This window comes from Pan paniscus, chromosome 2 (assembly GCF_029289425.2).
Source record: "Pan paniscus chromosome 2, NHGRI_mPanPan1-v2.0_pri, whole genome shotgun sequence".
Taxonomy (NCBI): Eukaryota; Metazoa; Chordata; class Mammalia; order Primates; family Hominidae; genus Pan; species Pan paniscus.
In genome coordinates, this window is record NC_085926.1 from 166,975,257 (window position 1) to 167,000,561 (window position 25,305).

A 25,305-nucleotide genomic window follows, 5' to 3' on the forward strand; every position below is an offset into this window, starting at 1 on the left:
GCTGGTCTTGAACTCCTGACCTCAAGTGATCCACCTGCCTCGGCCTCTCAAAGTGCTGGGATTACAGACGTGAGCCACCACGCCCAGTGGCATTATTTGTTTTTTTGTGACTGGCTTACTTCACTTAGCATGATGTTCTCAAGGTTTATCCATGTTACCTCATGTGTCTGAATTTCCCTTATTTTTGAAGCTGAATAACATCCCATTGCATGTATATACCACATTTTGTTTATCCATTTATCCGTTGATGCACACTTGGGTTGCTTCCACCTCTTCACTACTGTGAATAATGCTGCTATGAACATGAGTGTACAAATATCTCTTAGAGACCCTGCTAATTCTTTTGAGAGTATACCCATAAGTGAAATCACGACTTTTTGAAAAACCACTATACTATTCCCTATAGTGGCTGCACAATTTTATATTCCCATCAACAATCCAAAGGGTTCCAATTTTTCCACACTCTCACCAGTGATTTTTTAAAAATATTAGCCTATATTCTAATGGATGTGAAGTAGTTCTCTTCTTTTTTGAAATACATGTTGCACCAAGGACAGCCTCTTGTATCGACAAATGGTTATGTGGAATATAAGGAACAATTCAATACTAACCCAGTTCTCTTGTGGAATAGCTGTCCAGTTCACTAAAGTCTCTTCAGGGCTCCTGGACCCAATTTGTTTGGTAAGTTTCTTCCGTTCTTTCCACTTCTCTCTGTATTCCTTCCATTCATTAAGTTTCTTTAAGCCTGGAGAGAATGAAATGAGAATACTTCTTAGCTGCATTTGCTTTCTCTCATGATGAGTCTGCTAATCATTTCAGAAAGGGCTTAAGTCTTTCCGTGTTAATACATTCAAAATGTAGGTTTTGGATAATTTTTTTTTTTTTTTACAAAAAGAATAACTAAAGAGGAAACTTAAGCCACCTGCTAGGAATTTGCAAACAAGGTAACTAAGGCTCTTATTAAGGAAACATTTAGAATCTTTCAAAAGCACTAGTATTGTTGGTTCTGACTTGAGATAACCTGAATTTAAAAAGCCTGGCAACCAGTCCTTAGCGCTCACCTTTCAAAACCTTCACAGCCAAGAGTCAGACGCCTAAATGTCTCCTCGGCATATTTGCATCCTGACAGCCTCACTGTGGGGGTTAGAGGGGTGCACATTTCCTCAGTTTTGGAATATTCCATTTTGGCTTTTGTGTGTGTGTGTGTGTGTGACAGAGTCTCACTCTGTCGCCCAGGCTGGAGTGCAGTGGCGCCATCTTGGCTCACTGCAAGCTCCGCCTCCTGGGTTCACGCCATTCTCCTGCCTCAGCCTCCCGAGTAGCTGGGACTACAGGTGCCCGCCACCACGCCTGGCTAATTTTTTTGCATTTTTAGTAGAGACAGGGTTTCACCATGTTAGCTAGGATGGTCGATCTCCTGACCTCGTGATCTGCCCACCTCGGCCTCCCAAAGTGCTGGGATTACACCGCGCCCGGCCCCATTTTGGCTTTTCTTCAGCTGTGCCTGAACCAGGAGGTCTGAGACTCTCAGCTAAGTGTGGGCTAAGGAGTCAGCCCTCCTGGATTCCCAGGCAGTCAGCTGGGCTCCTCTGAGTAAGGTTCTTAAATTTTCTGAGCTCCAGTTTTCCTTATCCATAAAACAGGAATAAGACTGCCGGCTTGTAGGCCTATTGTGAAGGTTAGTTACAGTAATGAATATACACATTTCCAGCGTGCTATCAACATAACAGGCAGTTTAAAAATGAATAAATAATTTTCTTTATTCTTTATGGAAATTAATATTGGTAGATGGTCATTATCTAAAAGTAAAATTATGAATGTGCCTACTCTTTGAATGTGTTTTCTTACCTTTTCTTGAATTTTTTTGAGAGTCCTCAAAAATTATACTGAAAAAAAAAGTTCAACAGATCTATTATACATCATGGTGACTATAATTAATAACAATATATTGATTACTTGAAAATTGTTAAGAGGATAGATTATATGTGCTCTCCTCACACACACACACAAAGTAAGGTAATGTATATGTTAATTAGCTTGTTTAGCCATTCCATAATGCATACATATATCAAAATATCCTGTTATATACCACAAATATGTGCAATTTTTATTTGTCAATTCAAAAAACAGGGCCGGGAGCGGTGGCTCATGCCTGTAATCCCAGCACTTTGGGAGGCCAAGGCGGGTGGATCACTGGAGGCCAGGAGTTAGAGACCAGCCTGGACAACATAGTGAAAAACCATCTCTACTAAAAATACAAAAAAAAATTAGCCGGCCATGATGGCGCGTGCCTGTAATCCCAGCTACTCTGGAGGCTGAGGTGAGAGAATCCCTTATACCTGAGAGGCAGAGGTTGCAGTGAGCTGAGATTGCACCACTGCAATCCAGCCTGGGGGACAGAGGGGAGATACTGTCTCAAAAAAAAAAAAAGAAAGAAAAATAAAAAAATAAATAAATAAATAAACAATAATTCTGGGCATCTTATGTTTTAAAGAAGTTTGGCTTTTGTTATTTTTTTAAACCTACATATTTTTTCAAGAAATACCTAACTTTTCCCTAAACTTCCATATCCAGTCTTTTTTTAAGTTTAGATTTCTGTTGTATTATAAATTTTTCCTCATAACTCTGTATACACACACACATTTTCTATTCCTTTGACTGTTACCACAAAAATTATAAAATGTTTTGTATTTATAGAAGTTTTACCAAATATTTTCAAAAAGTTATTTTGATTGTTGACATTCGCAGAAACCCAATGAATTAGTAGGTGCAGCAGTTATTATTACTGTTGTTTCACAGATGGAATGGGAGATATATGACTTTCCCAAGACCTTGAAGCCAGTAAAGTGGTGGAGCCAGAACTCAGACCCTGGCCTTCAGTTTCCAAGTCCAAGATTGTCTCCACCATATCTCACTGTCCCTCTCCAGGGCCATGTAGTGAAGGGCTACTGGCTAAATAAATGGAGGAAACAAGCAGAAATGTAAGGTTGAATGCCTGTTTGGAATTCGGAGGAACCAAGTATTAGCAAACAACTGAAAAGTTATGCTCAAAGCCTAACAAGAAGCCAGTTGCATTGGGAATACTTGAACTGCTTCAGAATTTGTATATATATTTAAGACAAGGTCTCGCCCTGTCACCCAGGCTGAAGTGCAGTGGTACATTCCTGTAGCTTCCATCTCCCAGCCTCAAGTGATCCTCCCACCTTTCAGCCTCTCTCAAGTAGCAGGGACTACAGGCCTGCACCACCACTCCTGGCTAATTTTTGTATTTTTTGTAGAGATAGGGCTTGGCCATGTTGCCCAGGCTAGTCTGGAACTTCTGGGCTCAAGTGATCCTCCTGGCTCAGCTCCCCACAGTGCTGGGATTACAGGCATGAGCCACCACACCCAGCCTGGTACATTCTTTAAAACAATGAAAAATGCCCTGCATATTCCAGATTTCTCTTTTCTCAAATATGCCATTCTTATGTCGTAAATACTAAATTCTTATTTGCCTTAGTTAATGGATTTATAGCTTAAATATATTTTCTGAATACTTCCTGTGCGTACTTTCTGTAAAAAAAATTAATAAACATACCCTATATTTTTAATTCTTATTCTACCCACATTTAGAAAGGATGCAGGGAGATTCTCTATGTATCTGATATTGTGGCTAAGAATGAATAAACGAATGAAAAAATCGGTCTGAATCTATTTCTACATGTCATACTAATTTATTCAGGCCTTGTTAAATCTCTATGATCAGCCAAAATTAGAATAAGTCTACTCTAAAACAACTTGGCATTATGCTTAAAGAGCAAAAAAAATAAATAACTGCTCCCCCAGCAGAAAATTTATCTTATGGAAGTACTACTACTCACATTCCAACTCTGTATATACATATATGAACACACAGAAACAATTATATGCTTGAAAATTAAAATATAATTGCTGACTAGCAAATAGCAGAAAAATCTTCAACAAAATTAAAGTGGTGGAGGAAATTATAGTAGATCAAATGATGGAATATTGGGAAACTGCTACATTATTATTTTGAAGAATTTGTAGCACTATGCAGTGTAATTTTTTTTTCTTTTGACACAAGCAAAGAAAGAAAAAACAAATCTTGTTTACACGCAGTTATAACAATGAAAAAAGGATATTTTGCATGTGGACAAAAAATTAAAAGGAGCATAGAAAAGTCAAAGGTTTCCCCCCTTTGTGAATCAGTTAACAGTACTCGTATAATGAAAAACAAAAATAAGAAACTGAGTTCCTTTTGGCATACAATCCGTAGAAAACCTGTAAGTCGCTCTTTGTCCTAATTTAAGTGGATGCTGTGAACGTGAAGTGATACCAGGACTGGGTTGTGGTGCACTTGAGCCCTGACTGTACCACATGGGGAAAGTTCAGAACAATAAGTGAGACTCATTGTTGCCCAAGAACTATCACTTATGCTATCTCAAAACAAAACAAACATACTCTACATTCCACATATCTGTAGGGCATCAAGATCTCAGCCATCATATCTTTAAATCATTGGATCCCAAAGGGAAAGTAAAATTGCATGAAGGAAAAATACCACACAGTGGGGAAAAATACTCCTTTTTGTAAGTCTTTATTTTTTAGTTGCTCCTCCCATAGTAATGCACTGAAAGGCATAACAGTTTATATTGTACAAAGCATTTGAAGAAAGTACCTCAACTTGCCGATTATTTCAAAATGAGATTACAAACAAAAAGAAAACAAATCTGGTTCCTCAATAAAGGGCAAAATAACTGAATACAGTCTGTTATTTACTTCTCTCTTTTAACATAAGGTTGGGAACACTTCATTTTACAAATAGGATTAACATGAACATAACATCGCACAAGCTTGCAGACAACCAGCATAAAATATGGAGTACAGTTTTTAATCAGAAGAATCATGCTTCCATGAAAGAAATTATAATCGTTTATACAATTGAATCGATTTCAGTATTACAAAAACTAAGTTGCATCTATTCGTATTTAGTTCATTAAGAAGGAAAACAAAACAAACAAAAAAAAAGGAATGTTAAGAAAAGCCAAACACCATTTGGCACTCTCATACACAGGTCGGGTCACCTTGGTCCTTGAAATTCGGAAAGGGGTGTGCCTCAGACGTCATAAAGTAGTGGCTGACTGGAACAGTGCTATTTTAATCAACAAACAATAGTTTGCCAACAAATAAATACATGATACACGCAACACACACACAAAAATAAACATTAAAAACAGTGACATGATTGTCTAAAATTAAGATGTTATCACAAGGATTTGGCAAACAATTTATTAGTGGTACAGCGGTACTGGTGATGAATAGGTTACTTCACTGACTTAACCTCTTTGAGTGTGAACATCCATAGTTTACAATATACACATACCCTTTTTCCCTAGTTTTAAACAATGTACTTAAGAAGGCAAAAGGGGGAACAAGTACTCCCTGTTATCAGTTTCTATAATAATTGACTGTGCATTTCATCCAACTACTTCTGTCTTCAAAGGGTTAAATTACATAAAACTTTAACGAAGAAAAAAATTAAATCTGTAATTAAAAGCAACTGTTCCCAATCATGTCAGGTGATCTTGTACAAAAGAGAATTCAGTTTCTATGGAGTGTTCATTCATATCAATGCTGCCATCTCAACTGCCCTTCTCACCCACCCATACCCTAAGGTGGGGTAAACTGGAAGATGCCTTCAGCCCACCAAGTTTTTTGTTTTCACTGAATCACTTTAAGTCGCATTGATTGATCTTCCAGAAGTCAGCAGCTGCCTTTGCTGTGCAAAACAAAATATCGAGAATAAATAGTTTCTTTTTTCTTTCTTTTCTTTTTTAAATCATTCAGTTTAAGGTCACTAGACTTTAGATGAGTGACCCTGCAGGTTTATAAGGCATTCTGCTCAGCAGTCTTGTAAATAGTCCTATATGAAAGAGCCATGCTACTGTTGGACTTGGTCCCACTCTGGTCAACCTTGATAACGTCATACGTGGCTTATGGACTGGATAGCACTGGATTCCGCCGCAGCCCTGGCCATACTGTGCCACACGTTGGAAGAACTGTGGGATGTAGAATGGAGGGACTCCTTGTCAGACAGTGACAGCATCATAGCATATGCCTGGGGTAAAAAGGAGAGAGACTCAGTAAATGGCATTTGAAAAACATCACTTTTAGTTCAAAGAATATTGTTGGTAAATGGAAAGGGATGGGACCCTGAGTAGGGGCATCCTTCATGGGTGTGTTTGGCAAAGAAGGCATATTTTTTGTAGAAACCACATGGGATTACTGCTGGCCTTTAGTGCCTAGGGGCCCCAAAAGTGACACACGCTACAGAACCAAAAAGAACTATCCTACCTAAAATGCAAATAGTACTTCCATTGAGAAAAATGAGTCAGTCTCCTGTTCAACTATAAATACAGTCATCCATCCACTACATATGTTCAATTCACCAAAAATATTATTGTGTGCTTATGACTGAAACCTCAAATATTAATAAGATATAGACCTACCTTGACAGAGCTGTGGCCTAGTAGAGGATACAGCCTGACTCCTACACTTTATAACCGAAAGCACTGAAGGTGCTTGAGTGACTTGCCCAAAGTCACTCAATTAGATAGATAGTGGGAGAAGCATAACTAAAATGTATTTCTGCCCAACTTTTAATCCATTGTCTTTTCTCCAATTTCCCTCCATGCTTGACATACTCAGTCCTGGCACCCATAAGTTGAGGTGGATCAAATCAGCTCTACCAAAAAAATAAAACCAAACACAAGACCCAACAGTGTTCTAATCAACTTGTTTTCCAGTGTCTGCTGAGCAGGAGGTGCATGGAGGTGCTCTGTGAGGAAGTACTCTTTCTTCCCTATTATCATGTCAAATTTTAAATAACTGTTCAGAGAATCCCCTATTTACTGCCAAGCAAAATATTCAAATGAAATGTTTGGTCTTGACTTGTAAGTGAACTTTTCACTGTTGATTTGCTATTGTTGGTCTCATCCATTGCTAAACTTGCTTGTCAAAATGCTGCTGAAGTGGAATCATTAAAGTCCTGCCAAAGACATTCCACTGTCTGTAAACAAAGACAAAATGCCTCTGTTAGGCAGAATTTCATCTCTGGGAGTCATGCTGAGACATGTGGCCAGTCTGTGGTTTCTTCCATAATCATTGCATTCAGTTAGAAAATCTACCCTTGTAGGCTGATTTTTGATTTGCTGGGTCATCGCTCTAAATGTACACATTTGACTTTTATGTATGCAATTTGTCTTTTGGACCTCTACAATATCTCATGATCCATTTAACAAATATTTCTTAAGCATCTACTCTATGCCAGGCTCTGTGATAGATCCTAAGAAATTAAGAATAAATAATATAGAGTACTTATCTTTGGCAGAGTTTAAAGTATGGGTTAAGTGAGCATTCAACCTAAATTATCTATTCTGATTATGTACCTACTTTTAGAGAACAAGATAAAGAGTATTCTGAAAGAGTTAAAACAAATTCTGATATTTGGGAAGATAAAAAGGAGTACAAAGAAAATTTTGGAATTTTAAGTTTTAATCCTGCCTTTAAACCTGCCTCTACTCACCTAGCTGTGTGACCTTGAGCAAGTTGCTTAACCTTTTAAGCTTTACTTTCCTCCTATAAAACAGATGATAGTAATAACAGTACTGGCCTCCAAGAGTTGTGGAGGAATCACATGCACTAACTTACATAAAGTGTTTAGCTCAGTGTGCCTGACTGAGGTAATACATAAATAGTACCTATTACCATGAAATTAATTTTTACAGGATAGAGTTTCTTGAGGAAGAGCACATGCAAAATGCAGCTACTATTGTACTGGTCAACTATTTTCAATTCAATCACTATAAAAATTACAGACTATAAAAATTACAGAATAAATATATGAATGCTTTGACTAAAGCATCTGAGCCTTTAGATTCTAGAAAATGGCAAAACAGCATATCTGCCTTTTTGGTAATCAAAGGAAATAAACATTTTCATATATAAGGATCAGTGCCCAGCATATAGCTGGTAGTTAATAAATGAACGAATGAATGATATTATGAAATAAAGTGAATTTGCAAAAGGGCCTGACCATTTTCAAACTAATCTATATAACATGATCAAGTAACAAGAAAAATATGACTTAGGATTGCAAAATGCTAGTGTTTCTTACAACAGTAACAGTCTAGCTGGGTTGGGACTTTATGTCAAAATGCTGGTACTAAAATGTATTATAATTATATCCCTTATCTGTAGGTTTTCAGGCCCTTTTGCTTTCTATCACTTTTGGCAGTTTCTGGAGTGTTTAGGTATTATATCTTACAATAAATAAGAAGCATTTTTGGTGGACTAATTAAAAGAAATTTAAAAAGAAAAAACCATGGCCAGGTGCAATGGGTCACACCTACACAAATCCCAGTAATTTGGGAGGCTGAGGTGGGAGGATTGCTTGAGCTCAGGAATTTGAGACAAGCCTGGGCAACATAGTGAAACCCCATCTCTACACAAAATTGAAAAATTAGCCTGGCATAGTGGTGAGTGTCAATAGTCCCGGTTATCCAGATGCCTGAGGTGGGAGGATCACTTGAGCCCAGCAAGTCGAGGCTATAGTGAGCCGTGATTGCACCACTGCACTCCAGTCTTAGCAGCTGAGTGAGACCCTGTCTCAAAAACAAAGAAACAAGTAACAAAAAACCAAAAACCTTGATACTCAAGTTATCTCTAATCAACAAGGATGGAAGAATGGGAAATCAAGGGTTAAAAAAAATACTAGCCACCCCTTATGGATGTCTCTAAGTAAAAATGAAATGTCTACTCTAGCTAGTTTACCTTTAATGTTAAAAACTGGAAACTTCATTTTTATCCCCATTGAATAAAAATCCACTTACCCCTTTTACAATGAAGAAATGGTACCTATAGTCTTTAAGTGATGTTCTTAAGTTCATGGAGGTAGGCTCTAGGAGCCTCTGTAGATGCTGGCTGCTTTAACTTCAGTTGAGAAAGAACATTTATTTTGCCTATTACCATACATAATATCTCAGAACTTTTTACTAAATTGAATATTATTTAATGATTTGTATTATCCCATTGACACAATGTTTTTCCCACCTTCTTTGGGATATTATTACATTTGCTGTTAAGACAAACCCAGACATCTTACCCAAATATAAAATCATTTCCAAATGTACAAACTAATACGGTCACATTGCAGGTCAGGCCACCTACAAAATGAACTAATGGATCAGGCAATTAGACCACAGTGCCCAATAAATATGATAATAGGAAGTTTTTTTATTTTTAATTGACCTGAATGAACAATCCGGTTGAGTGTGGATGTCAAACAAGAAAGTACCGACTTCCTTTATTTTGTAACAAAAACACTGAGGCTCTTTTAATTGCTATTTATGGACCCTTAAATAGATTTATTTTTAGTTACCATAGTGCTGATACAATGTTGTAGAGCCTAATAAATTTGAGTACCATTCATTCACTCATTCATTTGTTGAATTTAAATTGACAGGTTTTATTTCCAAATCTGCCAATAAGTTGGTGTAGACCTTTGGCAACTCACTTCCTTTCTGATCCTCATTTTACTATTAAATTACAACATGAGATGACTTGCTAATTAACTACACCTAACAATTTACTAGACATAGAAGGGGACAAAAAATAGAATTCACTTTTCAGAAAAATCTTAAAATATAATTACATTGACAAAAGTATAGACACGGAAAATGACTCTGAGGTAATACATAAATATTTGTAAACAAACATGATGAACTAACTGTACAAAAGTAAGAGAATTGCAAAGTCAAGGAAAGATGAGTGTAGGATGGGGCTTGTCATAAAATTTCTATACAGAATGCAGCTAAATTAATTGCTTTCTTGCTTAACTATTTTGGATTTGGTCATAAACACAGTAAAGATATGAACATTTTTAGAAAGGCATCTGACCCCATTTGGATTCTAAAATATTTCAAAGATAGAATATTTGCTTTTTGGTAATCAAAGGAAATGTACGTTTCATGCATAATGTAACCATGATGCTGTACTATGGGAAAATCTGTACCTGCGATTTGGACTTTCTGTGTAACGGCTGCTTAAGTTCCTCTGGCACATGGGAAGTACTAAAAGAAGACAGCTCAGCTTCAGAATACTGATTATCTTCCATTTTCCTCATTTTGAGGCTATCTGTGAAGTGCCTTATATGATCTAGAGCAGAAAGTCCACTTTTATATTCTTCCTCTTTATACCTAAAATGAACCAACGAAAAACACAGAAATTTTCTTTTCATTTGTTATCTAATCAAATCACTTTCATTTGAATCTATCTATACAACTGACAAACTTCATATTGTATCTGCAAGGTAAAGTAGCATGCATCAATTATTGGGTTTTTATAAATACTTACAAACATCATGTCTTAAAAATATATTTCTGTTAAGATTTTTAGTAACTAAAGCCAAGCATATATTTGAGATAAAGAGTTAAAGTCAGTGACACATTAGTCAGTAATAGGCAGAGACAGAATTCATATATTCATTATTTCCATTTAAAGTAAAGCTAATTATGACAATATTTAGTCAACATCCATCATGAAAATATAATAGTCCCATCAATTTAACTGTTTGGTTATTTCTTTTCATTTAAAAAGTTATCATCTATATAGATCACATATATATCTACTGAAGTGAAATTTATCTCAATTATACTTAACTGATGACCATGCCAGATTATTGTATAATTAGATAACGTCAAAATCTCTATTTTTCTTTGAGTTTTATAGGTAGAGTCTAACAATAAATGATTGTGTACTTACGTAATTTTCATTTTATCTTTCCCACCTCAGGTTAATCAGAGTTGCACCAAACCTGATGTATTTATATGCTTGTGGATTATGTTGATGGCCACCTTATTTTCATCTATTTAAATCTGATCCATCATGTATCCCTTACTAATTCAAGTTTAATTTTTGTGATTTATAACTCACAAATTGCTTATCACAGGAGGAATTGCAACCGTACATGGATCTACTCTAGCTTAGTTTCTAAAGTCACCCAAGGTACTCACCTCACTGGGGATGTCTTGCAACTCATCTCCAGGGCACTGGTTTCTTCATAGTCATCCTCAGGGTTTCCTTCATGTAAATTACTTGTCACTGGTTCCTTTCCTGTTTTTCCAGTAATATCATTGTCTTCATCCTCCTCATCTAACAACACCTCATCTTCAACTTCTTCATCATCCAGCAAGTCTGAATTTTGACTGGTCACCAAAGCCTTTTCATCTTTAAAATGACTGCCATTCATTCTTTCAAAAGCATTAAAAAAAAAGTTCAATTGTTGGTTTCATTTTTAAAATTGTAATTTGTTCCTTTATTATGTCTTCCCAACAACAGTTTAGATTTTCAACACTTAACATCGGAAATGTTTTATTGTTTATGCTCTACGTCAACCATGAAAAAATAATGTGACTTCACAAATAGGAAGATAAAGAAAAAAATAATGTATGATTGTTCAGATTATAAATGAAGCCTCTGGCAGAACCCGAAAAACAATCTCGGTCTCCTATTTCTTATCAGACTTTGCTTGATAATTGATATTGCTATATATATCATATAAAAAGGCACATAAGTATGTTCTCAGCACAATTTACCTAATTACCATGTAAGTACCCACCATTTAAAATAATAGATTTCTGGAAAATTCATATCACTCATGGGCCGTAGCTACAATACACATGCCTAAAGTGAATCTAAAAGTCCAAAGACAATGTTAAAGTAGTTGCCAAGAAACAACTGGTATTTACTGATACTAGATGACATTTGTGGTATATTCCACCTAACCACTCTACCCATATTTGGAAGTAATTGAGAGCTCACTTATTTGTACTATTTTCAAATTATTTTTTACAGTCTGAATGTGAAATAGTTCCTTGTTTCTCAGGAAAACACCAGGGTGGAAAAAGCTCAGGTATTACAATGTACCCCCATCACTTTTCCACATAACAAAAATGAGTATAATTTAATATTCAGATTTCCCAGGATTAAAAAATAAATAAAACAATCTTGGATGTGACAAACACACATAGTAAAAATCCATTTGACCAGAAAAAGTCATATCATTATTAAGCTTTTAATAAAAACAATCGCTTAACCTCTTTTATCAAAGAATGGTGAAAACATCTTTTGCACAGACATAAATTAGTTTCCAAATACACTGCCAACTTGCTTGCATGAGTGGATTAAAATTTTTATTTTAAAAAAATGAAAGAAAAAGTAAAAGAACAAAAAGAGTGCATGGATGAAAATCAAAAGTAACAAAAGTCAACATAATTAAGAAAATCTATTTGTTAATTAAGTTTTCAAATGTGGCAATTTACAGAGAATAAATTATTCATCAAAAGTAGCCTGGTAGGAGTTCAGGGGAAAAACTTAGATGACTCAACCTTCTTATTTCTGTGCTGTTTAGACATGTTGAAGCCAGATGTTGCAACTATACAGGCTCACAAATTGCCAATTAAAGGCTAGAAAATTTGAATAGGCATCTCAGAACCCAAATGGTGTGTTTTGTTCAACAGTTCTTATTTGCATCAAGTAAATATCATTATCAAAGTATAAGATTGTCACTGCTTCTTGCTTGTTCTTGCTACTTTGTCCTTCTGATCATCTGCTTCCTCTCTCCCTTTCACAGACAGACACACACACACACACAAATGGGCAAGTAAAGGGAAAGATACATCCAACTGCACACTGGTGTAGTTATCAGACTTCTCAGAGACGGGAAGGGACTTTTTTCTTGTTTTTCTTAGATACACTTTTATACAAGTTGAATAACAGAAGTGGTCATTTTTTTGTTATTTTAGTAAAAAATGTTTATTTGATGTTTGCCTTGAAGAAATTACATAAAATAATTAATTTTGACTTTTAATAACATCAAAAACAGAGGACACTAATCCAATAATACTTGTATGATGAAAAATAATGGAACTTTTAACTAATTTCATGTTATTTTGAAATTTACAATGTAGCATCTGAATTTAATAGGTCACTATATAGTTGTGTTCAGAAAAGTCTACTTCTCAAAAATAGATATTTAATTATAGCTTACAGATAAGAAAAATTAAATCCAGTAGTTTTGGTGAAATAGTGTTTCATTAACTTCATATGCAATGTGAAGTGCTGGGTAACTGTTAAGTATTATCATTAACAGCATTAAAAGCTTTTTTAAATGAATTAAGCTATTCATGCTTAATGTTGGTGATGATAAAAGGGAGACAGTGCATCAGGGCAGTAAAAACAAGGATGGTCATACCCACTGAAACAAACAGACCAGAATTAAATGAGTAGTCACTTAAGAGGACATAAAGTAGCAATAGAATCTTAAGAAGACTATAAAAGCTTCTATGTAAAATATATTTGGGGGAAACTCCATGGGTATTTCATATATAAATGCATACATACATATGTACTATAATATGTATATTACATATATACAGAATATACATATATGTATTTATGTATAATACAGGTATATAGAATCACATATTACCTGTAATATATATAATTTACGATGTATAATAGTAACTACTATTGATCAGTGATTCAACTGAATCCCTGTGATGGCTTTCTCTTCTACTTCTGAAATTTTGATAACAGATTCTATTCAGCTATCAGATAGCTAAATCCTGGTAAAACTATGGGCTCTGGAACCAGAGAGCTCAGGTTGAATCCCATTGATTACTTATGTGACCTCTGACACAATGGTTTAAGCTTCAATGTCTCCGTTCCTTCACTGCTAAAATTATAGTGGCTATCTCATAGGGTTATGATGAAATTAAATTAATTAACACATGTAAAATGCTTGGAAGCACATGTGGTATTTAATATGTACTAAATATATACCAGTCTTTGGTGACTGAAGTAATAGTAGTGCCACAAAAGTGAGCATAGCAAGTATATTTTAAAACATGTTCATTTCAGTCGTCACAGAGTTTAAAAAGTAAAGACAGCTTTACCTCTCCTCCACATTCCTGGGAGATTGGCTGCCATGATTGCTGTTCCCAATGAAATTTCGAATTTCTGTGAAGTAAGCATCTTCTTTGTCATCCAGAATCGCACCTGTACTTTCCAGTTCAGAATGAGGCGATGATGTTGCTGTACCTGTGTGGAGCAGAAAGCCTTTTATGACAAAGATTGTTGTTTATCTAGCAACTTATTTGGAAACTCATTCCTTATGAATTTGATCAGTGTTGTTTCTTAAAACATGCCCTATGAATATTAATAATAATAACTTTAGAAAGTCAAAGTCTCCCCAATTTACCATAATACACATGCCCATGACGGTCCTTTGGGAATATATTGAACCATTGAAATCATGAAGTACAGTCTCGCAAAGAAGTTGCTTCTCTCACTAGCTTTTCCTTACCTCTATTGTGACATGAGAATATTTGTATTCACATAATGAGAATTTAGAGTGAGACAAATTATGAACAAGTCTTAAATAGATTCTGCCAAGAGACACTCTATATGAAGTCCTGGTTGCAGTCAACATGCCTTTTTATTTATTTATTTTTTGGCTGCTATGCTAAAGCATATAACAAAATACAGTTTAAAGGCACACTGAAAATTCTGCGTCCTGGTTTGCTGGGCGAAGCTGAGAGTTGACCCAGAACACTCCAGTCCAGGGATTGGTGCAGTATTAAAAGGACAATATTAGATATGCTGATTACAGGATGATCTTCCCCTTCCTTGCCCATGCACTGCAAGACTCACAATACCTGTATCACTGGATTGGTGTAAGGCTTACATAAACTTAAACAACTTTTAAACTTTAGCACTTTATATGTGGTTGAGCTTTACACCAACATTAGCTTCCTGTTGTTTATCTTGCCTACAAAGTATCTGTAATATAATAGTTCATCACAATAGTCTATATGACAAAAACAAGAGGTTAGAACATCCCCTCACCTAAAAGAGGTTATAATCTTGGTCAAAAAGTATTAACTTTGACATGTTACATGTTTAACCTTTTTTCCTAAAATAACTTTGATAAGAAAATTATAGTTGTATGCTATAAGGGTACACACAGTTAGTATGGCCAGTTTTGCACATTGGATTATACTTCTCTACCTAAAATCTAATATTTTAAAACTATGATCATTAAATTGCTGACTTTGAGGGAGACGAACAGTATATACTTTTAAGTACTAATCAGACAAGATCATAGACAATGTGCCTTTATAGTGGAAGAAAGATTAATAATTTAAAAATTCCATAAATAAAGATTGCTAGTCTGTATGAATCCAAATTCTTTCTGTTCTTAAATCTCTTTGCCTGAACTCTGTATCTCTCCTCCCCTACCCCCAAAGCATAACCTTTATTCTCTGGAGACAAATTGTGACTGCACAGGTTGGCTCTGCACACATATGCCAGCTGGCAAATGTTACTTAATGACTTATTATCTAACTATTAGAAGCCAAAGACTAGAAAACCTACAATCCCTTCTGCTAAATATGTGCTGGCAAGGTCCCAGTTAAGAAAAGTCTAGTTTTATGCCAGTTACTTTTATCTTAATTTCATATAAGAATTTGTGACAAAAACAAAGCACCACTATCATTTGCTATGGGTTGCTCTGATCATGTCAATAGTCTCATATTCCCAGTCTTAACAAAAATTACCAAGAGTGGTTCTCTGAGCTGCAGGCCTTTTACAAAAGCAGCTATGCTTTCTAGATTAATATTCAGAGGGTGACATTCTGGGGCTGCTACTCTAGAAACTCTGCCATGCCTAGAGGCCACATTCTGTGCCAACAGGTGAAAAGACGGTCCCCTGTATTTTAGGAAATCTTGTTTCATAAGTCTCCAGCGAGTTTAGGTCATTGTCCTCTTTGCTTAAAATTACCCGTTAGGAAGATAAAAACATAATCCAAATAAGGCCACTGAATTATAAATTAATGATCACATTGCTCACATTATTCTAAAATCTCAACAGAAACTTGCTGGGAATTTTTACAATAAGACCTGATTTTGGCGTCAAAATGGAATAAAAGAAGAAAGGTAACATTATCTTATTATCTTTTAAAACACGAAAAAGAAGTCATCTTTGACTTATAACACGATTTATTACGTACCGGACATGTTCCCATTCTCATGTTTCTTTAGGTGTCTGTCTAAATTGGTTTGTTGACCAAAACACCTATCACATAAGTGACACTTAAATGGCTTCTCTTTATTGTGGATGTTGCGAACATGCCTTTGCAAGTTAGAAGATATGCTAAATGATCTGTCACAGTATTTGCATCTGAAAAATAAACAAAAAGAAAATATTTGCAAGCACATTAAAAGGTATTTCTCAAGACTAGCTAGCCAGCTATCAAAAATCATCTCCACTCATAAAACGACATTTTAAAGAAAAGGCACAGGGAGAATACTATTCACACAATTAAGATTTCAATTCCAATATACTCTGATTGCTTTAAAGACTTTCATGACTTTATCAAAAACCACAATAAAATATTAGTGATTTGATTGCTCCCAAATTCATTAATCAGTACCAATATTTTAAGTAAACCTCATAAAATAAAGCACATTGAGGAACAGTAGCATTGTTTTATCTTCTGCTTAGGACAATACAACTAATTTTTTTGTAAACAAACATAAAACATTCATATAGTTTTCAAATACAATAAAATATCACTTTTTAATTCAAAATTTCAGTCTGATTAATTTCTCAGGAAATTTACTTTCTCAGTTGCTAATCCTAAAGAAAATTCCATTATCAGTTTCAAAATAGCAATCAACATTTTAGACTTTTAAAACTAAAACAATGTAAATAACTTAGTCTGATACCCAAGAATCAGCTACCACAAAGCCTTTTCTCTGTTAATCTTTAAACTGTTATAAAAAAAATAATAATGCCACTAAGTTCTCTTTTTGGAGTAAAAGCAAGGGGCTTCCATTTATCTCCCTTCCTATTACCCCCTATTTTTCATTTCTCTTTTTCTGAACGAGTCTCTAGCAGTCTGAATCAGGTCAGTTTTTCATGAAAGCACTTATTATTGGTTGGTTAGTTGTTTCTGTCTTCCATGTGATAAAAATATCATAAATTATTTTTAAAGTTTTCCTTTAGTCATAAAATGAAAATACAAAAATGCAAGGCCTCCTTCCCCTAGCTCTCATTAATGAAGAAGAAAAGGGTTTTTACTAATTGAGAAGGTATTGTCCTCTGTCATTTTAAGGTAAAGATTCCATTATTTGCCATCATTTGTTTATATGATTTTGGGGGGCATGTTACTTGAAAAAAAAAGTTAACTTTCTCCAAATGACCTTTTTTTTTTTGTTTTTTAGATGGAGTCTTACTCTGTCACCCAGGCTGGAGTGCAGTGGCACAATCTCGGCTCGCTGCAACCTCTGCCTCCTGGGTTCAAGCGATTCTCCTGCCTCAGCCTCCCGAGTAGCTGGGGTTACAGGCACGTGTCACCATGCTCGGCTAATTTTTGTATTTTTGTAGAGACAGAGTTTCACCATGTTGGCCAGGCTGGTCTCGAACTCCTGACCTCAAGTGATCCACACACCTCAGCCTCCCAAAGTGCCAGGATTACAGTTGTGAGCCACCGCGTCCAGCCTCCAAATGACATTTAAATGAAAACTTCAATCTTACAGGACAGAAAATTCTTAACTCATCCTTCCATGTGTGAAGGGCCCTTCTCCTCCCACTTCTGAATGTAGAGTCAGTGGTTCAAGTGCTCTAAAGCAGAAGTCACCCCATTCCACTAGAGTTCTTGGGCTTCTGTGGCTGTCCTTATGTGATGCCAGAAGTCTAGTCAGTTCAGTAGGAAAAATAATCTGTTGAACTAGTTACTTTGGCATAGTATCAATAAACCAACACAAGTACTGATTTGATTTTTCCCCCTTAAAAAACTGTTCTGGCATCATAAGCTTCTTCAACTTTCCTCACTTACAATATTAATAAAAATTGTGTGAAACCCCACATTATGGTAGTTGTAATATTTTAGCTCCGGTTTTTTTTTAAAAAAAAATGCGTATAAAGTTATGAGCTTCTCTGCAATAACTCTGTTTACCTCCAAGGCCCACTGCAATGAGAACCATGCTATATTTAGCACAATTTATTCTGTGCTTAGCAGAATAACCTAGAAAACACTGTTATAGTAAACGTACTCCCACAAAACACTTTAGAAAAAAATTTTCACCCAAAACACTTTCTACACAAATCATGAGGAAGAGAGATTATGTTTCTGCCATGCTTCTAACTTTCTGCTTGCACGCAAAGGGTCTTTTCCAAATCTAGTAAGCATCATCTTCTCAAATCTAAATAAGCATGTTCTAACCAATGATCAGTTGTTACTTTCTATCTCCCCTCTGCTAAAGTCTTGGCCAGAAGAAGAATGCTCTAAATAAAAAATCATTTCCTTCTGCACAGCTCCAATAAGAGCCTAAGTTTTAGAAATTCTTAAAACGAACGCATAACACAGTCATGGGCAGTATACTATTAAACCTTCCTAGTTATTGGATGTAGACATGGAGGTCAGACGAGCCTTTGAGATCATGATGTAAAATAAAAACGCTGAAGTGAGAGCACTGGACCTGGGTTTTAATCCTGACTCTATTAGTAGCAGACTTTGCAGAAGGCAATTAGCATATGTAAATCTGAATTTTTTCATTTGTGAAACAGAGGGGCTGATGCATCAAGGACACAGAGATGAATAAGATATGGATTCTCCGGGACATGGTGGCACCTGCCTATAATCCCTTCTCCTGCTAAGAATCAGGAGGCTGACGTGGGAGAACTGCTTGAAGCCAGGAGTTCAAAACCAGCCTGAGCAACAGAGTGAGACCTACTGTCTATAAAAAAAAAAAAAAAAAAAAAAAACGGTGGATTCCACTGTCAAGGAGCTTGTGGTCTACTGGTATTTATCTTTCTGAAGAGATAATTTTCTACATAGGGACCATGTTTAACTTTTACTACATAAAGTATTAAAACCTAATAGAATTTTCCAGAAGGCACAGGTCAGCCACAGGAAGCAGATAATTCATGTATCATTTACATACCATTTTAATTTTTTAAAATTTTTCTTTTTGAAATAATTTTAGACTTACAGAAGAGTTGCAAAGATAGCACAAAGGGTTCCTATATACCCTTCACCTCAGTTCCTCCAATGTTAACATCTTACCTAACATTCATTAAAACTAGGAAATTAACATTGATGCAATACTATTAACTAAAATACAGACTTTATTTTAATATCACCAATTTTCTCCAGTGCTCTTTTTCTGTTCCAGGATCTGATCTAGGATCCCACATTGCATTTAGCTGTCACGTCTCCTTAGTTTTCTACAGGCTCTAACAGTTCCTCAGTCTTTCCTTGCCTTTAATTACCCTGACGCTTCTGAATAATACCAATTGGGAATTTGGTAGAATTTTCCTTAATTTGGGTTGGTCTGATATTTTCTCATTATTAGAATGAGGTTATAAATTTTGGGGGAAAATAGCACAGAGGCAAGATGCCCTCTCAGTGCATCCTATCAAGGGTACATGATGCTGACATGTCTAACTTCTGGCATTGTTAACCCTGATCATTTGGATAAGGTAGTATCTGTCAGGTTTCTCCATTATAAGGTTATTACTTTTTCTCTTTCTAATTAACAAATATTTTGCAGAAGATATTTTGGGGCTGTGCAAATATCCTGTTTCTCTTTAAACTTTCACTCACTAATTTTTTATTTTTTAAATAAACTTTTCTTTTTTTGAAGATGGGGTCTCGCTGTGTTGCCCAGGCTGGTCTTCAACTCCTAGGTTTGGGTGGTCCTCCTGCCCCAGCCTGTCTGAGTGCTGGGATTGTAGGCATGAGCCACCACACTCGGCCTAAATAAACTTTTCATTTTAGAAGAGTTCTAGATTTATTAAAAGGTTGCAAAGATAGTACATAGTACACATTTTCCCCTATTGTTAATATGTTTCAGGTATGTTTGTCACAACTATTAAAGCAACATTGATACATTAACTAAACTATAAAATCTATCTAGTTCACTATATCCACTCATTTTAACATTCAATTGATCTTCCCTGTAGCAGTTATTATTGTGGTGTCCTACTTGTGATTTTGTTTTCCTCATTTTTTCTACACTGTTCATTGGAATTCTTCTGCAAGGAAAAAAAAAAAAAAAAACCAGAGGGGCTGGACAAATAATTGTGTAAGCTCTCCAGCTATACCAAAATGCTGGTTTGTGGTTTAAAAAAATATATATGCACAATAATAGAGCCATTACTGGGTGGAATAAAACCATTGAAATTTTTGTACAAAGAAAGAGTAAAATGAACGTGATAACATAGTTTCCAGTACTCTTGCCATAACAAAACATGAGTGTGGAAACCTTTCCTTCCACTTAAGCAGAATTTCTGGTAATAGAATTTTCTCAAAAGGGGAAATCATCTAAAACTTCCCAGTATTACATCTCTCTGAGACCTGTTATATCAAGTGCATTCTATCATGTATAAATTGGAAATATATCACTTATAATTAGTGATTTATAAAACAGGTAGGAAAGCAAGGAATTTGAGAAAACTGATGTTTTAAGTTTAGCTCCCTCTAGCTTTCTTCTAAGATTTCAATTATCCTCAAATGACCCATTTTCTTATTTTACCATTAAAAAAATATTTGAAATCTGATAAATAACTTACTTTTTGTTTTAATAGAAAAACTTAGCACTCAGGAAAAAATAATTTTGCATACATGCAATGTATAAGAATTTCAAAGGAGAATGACATTATGATATTACTTAAGTTGTATCATATTCATTCTTTGAAGAAATATTTACGAGTACCTAATACTGTGTGCAAGGCATTGAACATTAAAAAATGTAGTTTATATTTTAAAATTGGAAAGAGTAATGTTGTCTATTTTCAATCTTTCTAAACAATATTAAAATTAGATGTGTCCAATGTGTCATATGACTAATTTTGGCATGTAATAAACTAAGAGGTAATTTAGGAAATTATTGATAAAATTGCCCGTTTTTCTATAATATACTCTGTTTTATCTGTCCTACCTCTAGTTTCATATTTTCTTCTCCCCCGACTTCCCAGGTTTAAGATCTATTCTTTTTTTCTTTCTTTCTTTCTTTCTTTTTTTTTTTTTTTTTGACAGAGTCTCACTCTGTCACCCAGGCTGGAGTGCAGTGGTGCAATCTTGGCTCACTGCAACCTCCACCTCCCAGATGCAGTGGATTCTCCTGCCTCAGTCTCACAAGTAGCTGGGACTACAGGTGTGAGCCACCACACCTGGCTAATTTTTGTATTTTTGGTAGACACAGGGTTTCACCATGTTGGCCAGGCTGATCTCAAACTCCTGACCTCAAGGGATCCACCTGCCTCTGCCTCCCAAAGTGTTGGGATTACAAGCGTGAGCCACCATGCCCAGCCTAAAATCTATTCTTTAAACCTCCTATTGGAATCCATGGAAAATGACTTGGCTGTGCTGGGGGGAAAAAGTACATATGGGTTATTAACTCCTAGCAGAGATTTGAGGCTTGGAAAAGGAAGGCTGCAAAGTTATGATTTTTGTCAATTAAGATCATCCTAATTATTGAGAAAAGAGAGCAAATGATAATAAAAAAATAATATTTAAAATGGCTAGCATTTCTTAAGTACTTATTCTATCCTAGACAGTGTGCTAGAACTTTTAAACTGAGGTAGGAAGCCTTGATTAAAGAAACTGGAACTCTTCTAATTTTGATCCTAGCCATTAGTCAATTCTTTCTTGACTCAAAATTGAATAGACATATATTCAGACATGCATAAAATTTAAACTTTAATTATTATAAACTTTAATTATTATTTTATTATTAAAATAAACTTTAATTATTACAATATTTATCAAGATATTTAGCAAATATCATTGTCAGACCTGTAAGGCTGCTCTCCTGTGTGGGTTCTCAAGTGCCGTGTTAGGTTTGCAGACCTTGGAAAAATCTTGCCACAGTATCTGTTATGAAAAGATGTTTATAAGAGAAAGTCAGCACAGTTGACTATATTTCATTCATGCCACACAGCAGCCAGATGCTTATTCCTGATTCAATTAATCTTGCATGGAACTCACATTTCTTTGGTATTTAAAATTTACAACAAAGCCATTTCACAGATATTAATATAAATAACTCTACAAATAAAGACTGCATTCTAAGATCTGGTTGAATTTGTTCACGTATAAGCAAGCAATTTATGAAAATAGACTTTAGTTTTGATTACTCCTATACATCTCTCTTATTAACTTGATATTTTTACATTCACAAAATTGAACCAGATAAGGGGATAAGAATATGATAAGAGTTTCTGATTCTGGGTTGATGTAAACAGATTTCAAATGTTTCAACTCATTTTACATGTCAGCCACAGTGATAACTCCCTATGCATAGAGTGGTATCAGATCAGACAAAATCCTGAGATTTCATCCATCAAGGTATGTACCCATAAAAGCTTTATTTCTGGAAAGAAAGTGACATATTTTTCAAAGAGCAGATAAAGTGATATGCCTGAGTCAAATACCCACGCATTTCTAAAGATGATTCAGAAATTATAAGCACAATTTATTTAGCAAAAAAAAAAAAAAATCACACACAAAACCAGAAACATAAAATAAGCTTTACTACTGATGAATAACAAAAAATTTACTACCTAGTTTTATTCACTTATGGACCTTACTTCTCTTTAATTAATGGCCTTATTCTTTAATGCCATGACAATTAACAAATATATGCTTGAGGACAGTAGTAGTATGCCTTTAGATGAAAATAATTAATTGTGAAAGAAAATTCATAAATATCAAAGTGAGACAAGTAGATAGTATCTGGATTGTTTCCAACCTCATTTATCACAACCAAATGGCCTGTGTTAAAATTCACATTTAATAATTTTTTAAAAACACTATTTTTATATTTCGCTAAATGAAGAACACTTTGAAGTGCTGGAGATCTATTATGGTGGCTATTAATCATCTAATCAGGAATAATTTCCAAAACAAACAGCAAGGCCTTTTGAAATCAGAGGGGAGATTTCTGGAAAGTCAGCCATAATTAACTGTGCAGTTACCTGCAGGTATAGCGCTCCTTTCCCTTCCGCAGAAGGTTCTCTGGCAGGGCACTGGGAGGCGCCCTGAAGTTGAACATAGAGGGCACTGACTGTAAGAGCTCACTGGCCTCAGGTTTCAGGGCACTGAAGCTCTCTAGCTTTTCTGCCATGTTTTCAATAGCTGACATCTGAAAGGTAAAAGCACAAGACCATGAAGCGTTTGGCATCTTGTCTTCTATAATAATCTCTGGCAAACCAAGGACATCATTAAAAGGGAAGCATGAAATCTGCGACGGGTTGTAGAAAGAGACTGTATATCCCAATATTAAATAAACAACAACAGAATTGATATATCTGGGAAATACCATAAGTAGAACCAAGCTTATAAAATGCTGAGTGAACTTTTTCCATAAGACCTTGGTTAGGCCATTTTATCATAATCTGATATATAATTGAACATTGAAATACATAAGAGAGCTAATAAAGCCAAGTTAACTTTTTATTTGATTAAATGACAGCATTAGTATCATGGTATGGATATTAACATAATGGAAATTATAGGAAAAGTTGCTATATGCCTTACCTAGGCAATGAAAACCATAAGAACCATGCAGTCCCAAGAAAAGAACTGAAAGCATGGGAGAACATGAAGTATTACAGAATTACAGCTTAAGCCAAATATGTGTAACTCAGGAAGAAAAAACTGAATGTATAGGAGGGTATTGCCTAAGACTACATTAAATTAACATCTGGATATGCCATATTTTTTAGTGGGATCATATACAAAGAATTTTGATTAAATATTAATTTTATCAAAGACAAAGTTGAAATGACAGTTCATCATATGTTAATATAATTTCATATAACATAACTTGGCATGTGCCTTGTAAGACAGGGGGAGCAGTTTATGTAACCACACTTTTAGAGAAACATTCTTGAAAGAAAACTATCCCTGCCTAATTCTTCCCCTCTAGTAATCTAATTTTTGTTGTTTATAATCTTCAAGTTTTTGTACACCTGCACACTTATTTGAGAGTCACAAGCAGAAGATGGCATTTACTTTTAAAGTTGGCTTGATCCCTGTTTTTTAAAAACTTTTTGTAGAGATGGAGTCTCACTATGTTGCTCAGGCTGGTCTTGAACTCCTGGTCTCAAGCAATCCTTCCACCTGCTTCGGTCTCCCAAAGTGCTGGGATTATAGGCATAAGCTACTGTGCCCAGTCTTAGCTTGATTCTTAAGCTCCACAGCCAGAGGGACTCTCCCCTTTCCTTTGACCTTCTCAACATGTTGTGTTTCCTCAGGGCTCACATTTTATTTGGAAGCTGCTTATTACTGAATTTTTAAGTAGAAAAACAAACTTTCAGGCCATCCTGTTAAATCAACTCACCCATTATTTATTTGATTCTCAGGGCAGTGTGCCATTAGAAAGCTCAAGAAGCTATTTTAAAAGGTGTTTGCATTCTATATGCATTACATAAAATTCTCAAAGAGCTGTGATGCTAGACCAGAAGACACATAAGAACCGAGATGATCACTGCAAATTCAAACACTGGTCAACCCAAGAAACTATCCTTTTGCTAATGAGACAGCAGGACAGAGATGGAGGCCTAATTTATGAGCTCAAGTTAAAAATAAAAGGCAACATTTCCTACTCAGAAGGAAAAATTAACAAGACATATATTCTGTGGACAAACAGCTGGACAGAATACCATCAGCTTCTTAAAGCAGAGCAAAGTCTTAATAGCATGGCCTGAACATGATCTCTTCTCACAAAAGGAATATTGTGTGTTTGATTCTTCAAGTGACTATTCATGTTCTGGTTAGTTCTCTTTTTTTCCCCCTTTATCCTGGAGCCTGCCCTCTCATTTCATGCCCGGACTCCTAATGTTAGCTACAAATTGCAACGTACAGGGTACTACTGCCAATTTGCCAAATGTCTTTCATCAAACACGGTACAAAAAAATCTCAGAGGAAAGTCAAGATACATTTACTTGTCAGACGACAAATGTGAACGCATCGGGAGGCAGTAAGGGCTATAAGCTCAGGGGTTTGATTCATAATCACTCAGCTGCTAAAACATTCTCCACAGATGCAAGTGGACAGCACATTTGTCACTATGAAGGATTTTGACACATACTGATCACAGGGCAGAGATATGGAATGATGCTGCTGCTCACAGAGGTTGGAGGAAATTCTGTCTCTGCAGAATATGGTCATTATTC

The 25,305-nt window shown here is 35.5% G+C and overlaps 1 protein-coding gene across 9 annotated transcripts in view; it reads right to left on the minus strand.

Annotated features, from left to right (window-relative positions):
• Positions 1-4,369: 4,369 nt before the first annotated feature.
• MECOM (MDS1 and EVI1 complex locus) overlaps positions 4,370-25,305 on the minus strand; it is a 578,348-nt gene continuing 557,412 nt past the window's right edge. For all 9 annotated transcript variants that reach the window (XM_057301958.2, XM_057301957.2, XM_057301956.2 and 6 more), the window contains 7 exons: positions 23,104-23,270; positions 21,923-22,000; positions 16,130-16,299; positions 14,016-14,160; positions 11,073-11,309; positions 10,073-10,256; positions 4,370-6,118 (listed from right to left, as the gene is read on the minus strand). In XM_057301958.2, the coding sequence (XP_057157941.1) occupies positions 5,984-6,118; positions 10,073-10,256; positions 11,073-11,309; positions 14,016-14,160; positions 16,130-16,299; positions 21,923-22,000; positions 23,104-23,270 (1,116 nt within the window). In that variant the 3' untranslated portion in view covers positions 4,370-5,983. The remainder of the gene's footprint in view (positions 6,119-10,072; positions 10,257-11,072; positions 11,310-14,015; positions 14,161-16,129; positions 16,300-21,922; positions 22,001-23,103; positions 23,271-25,305) is intronic.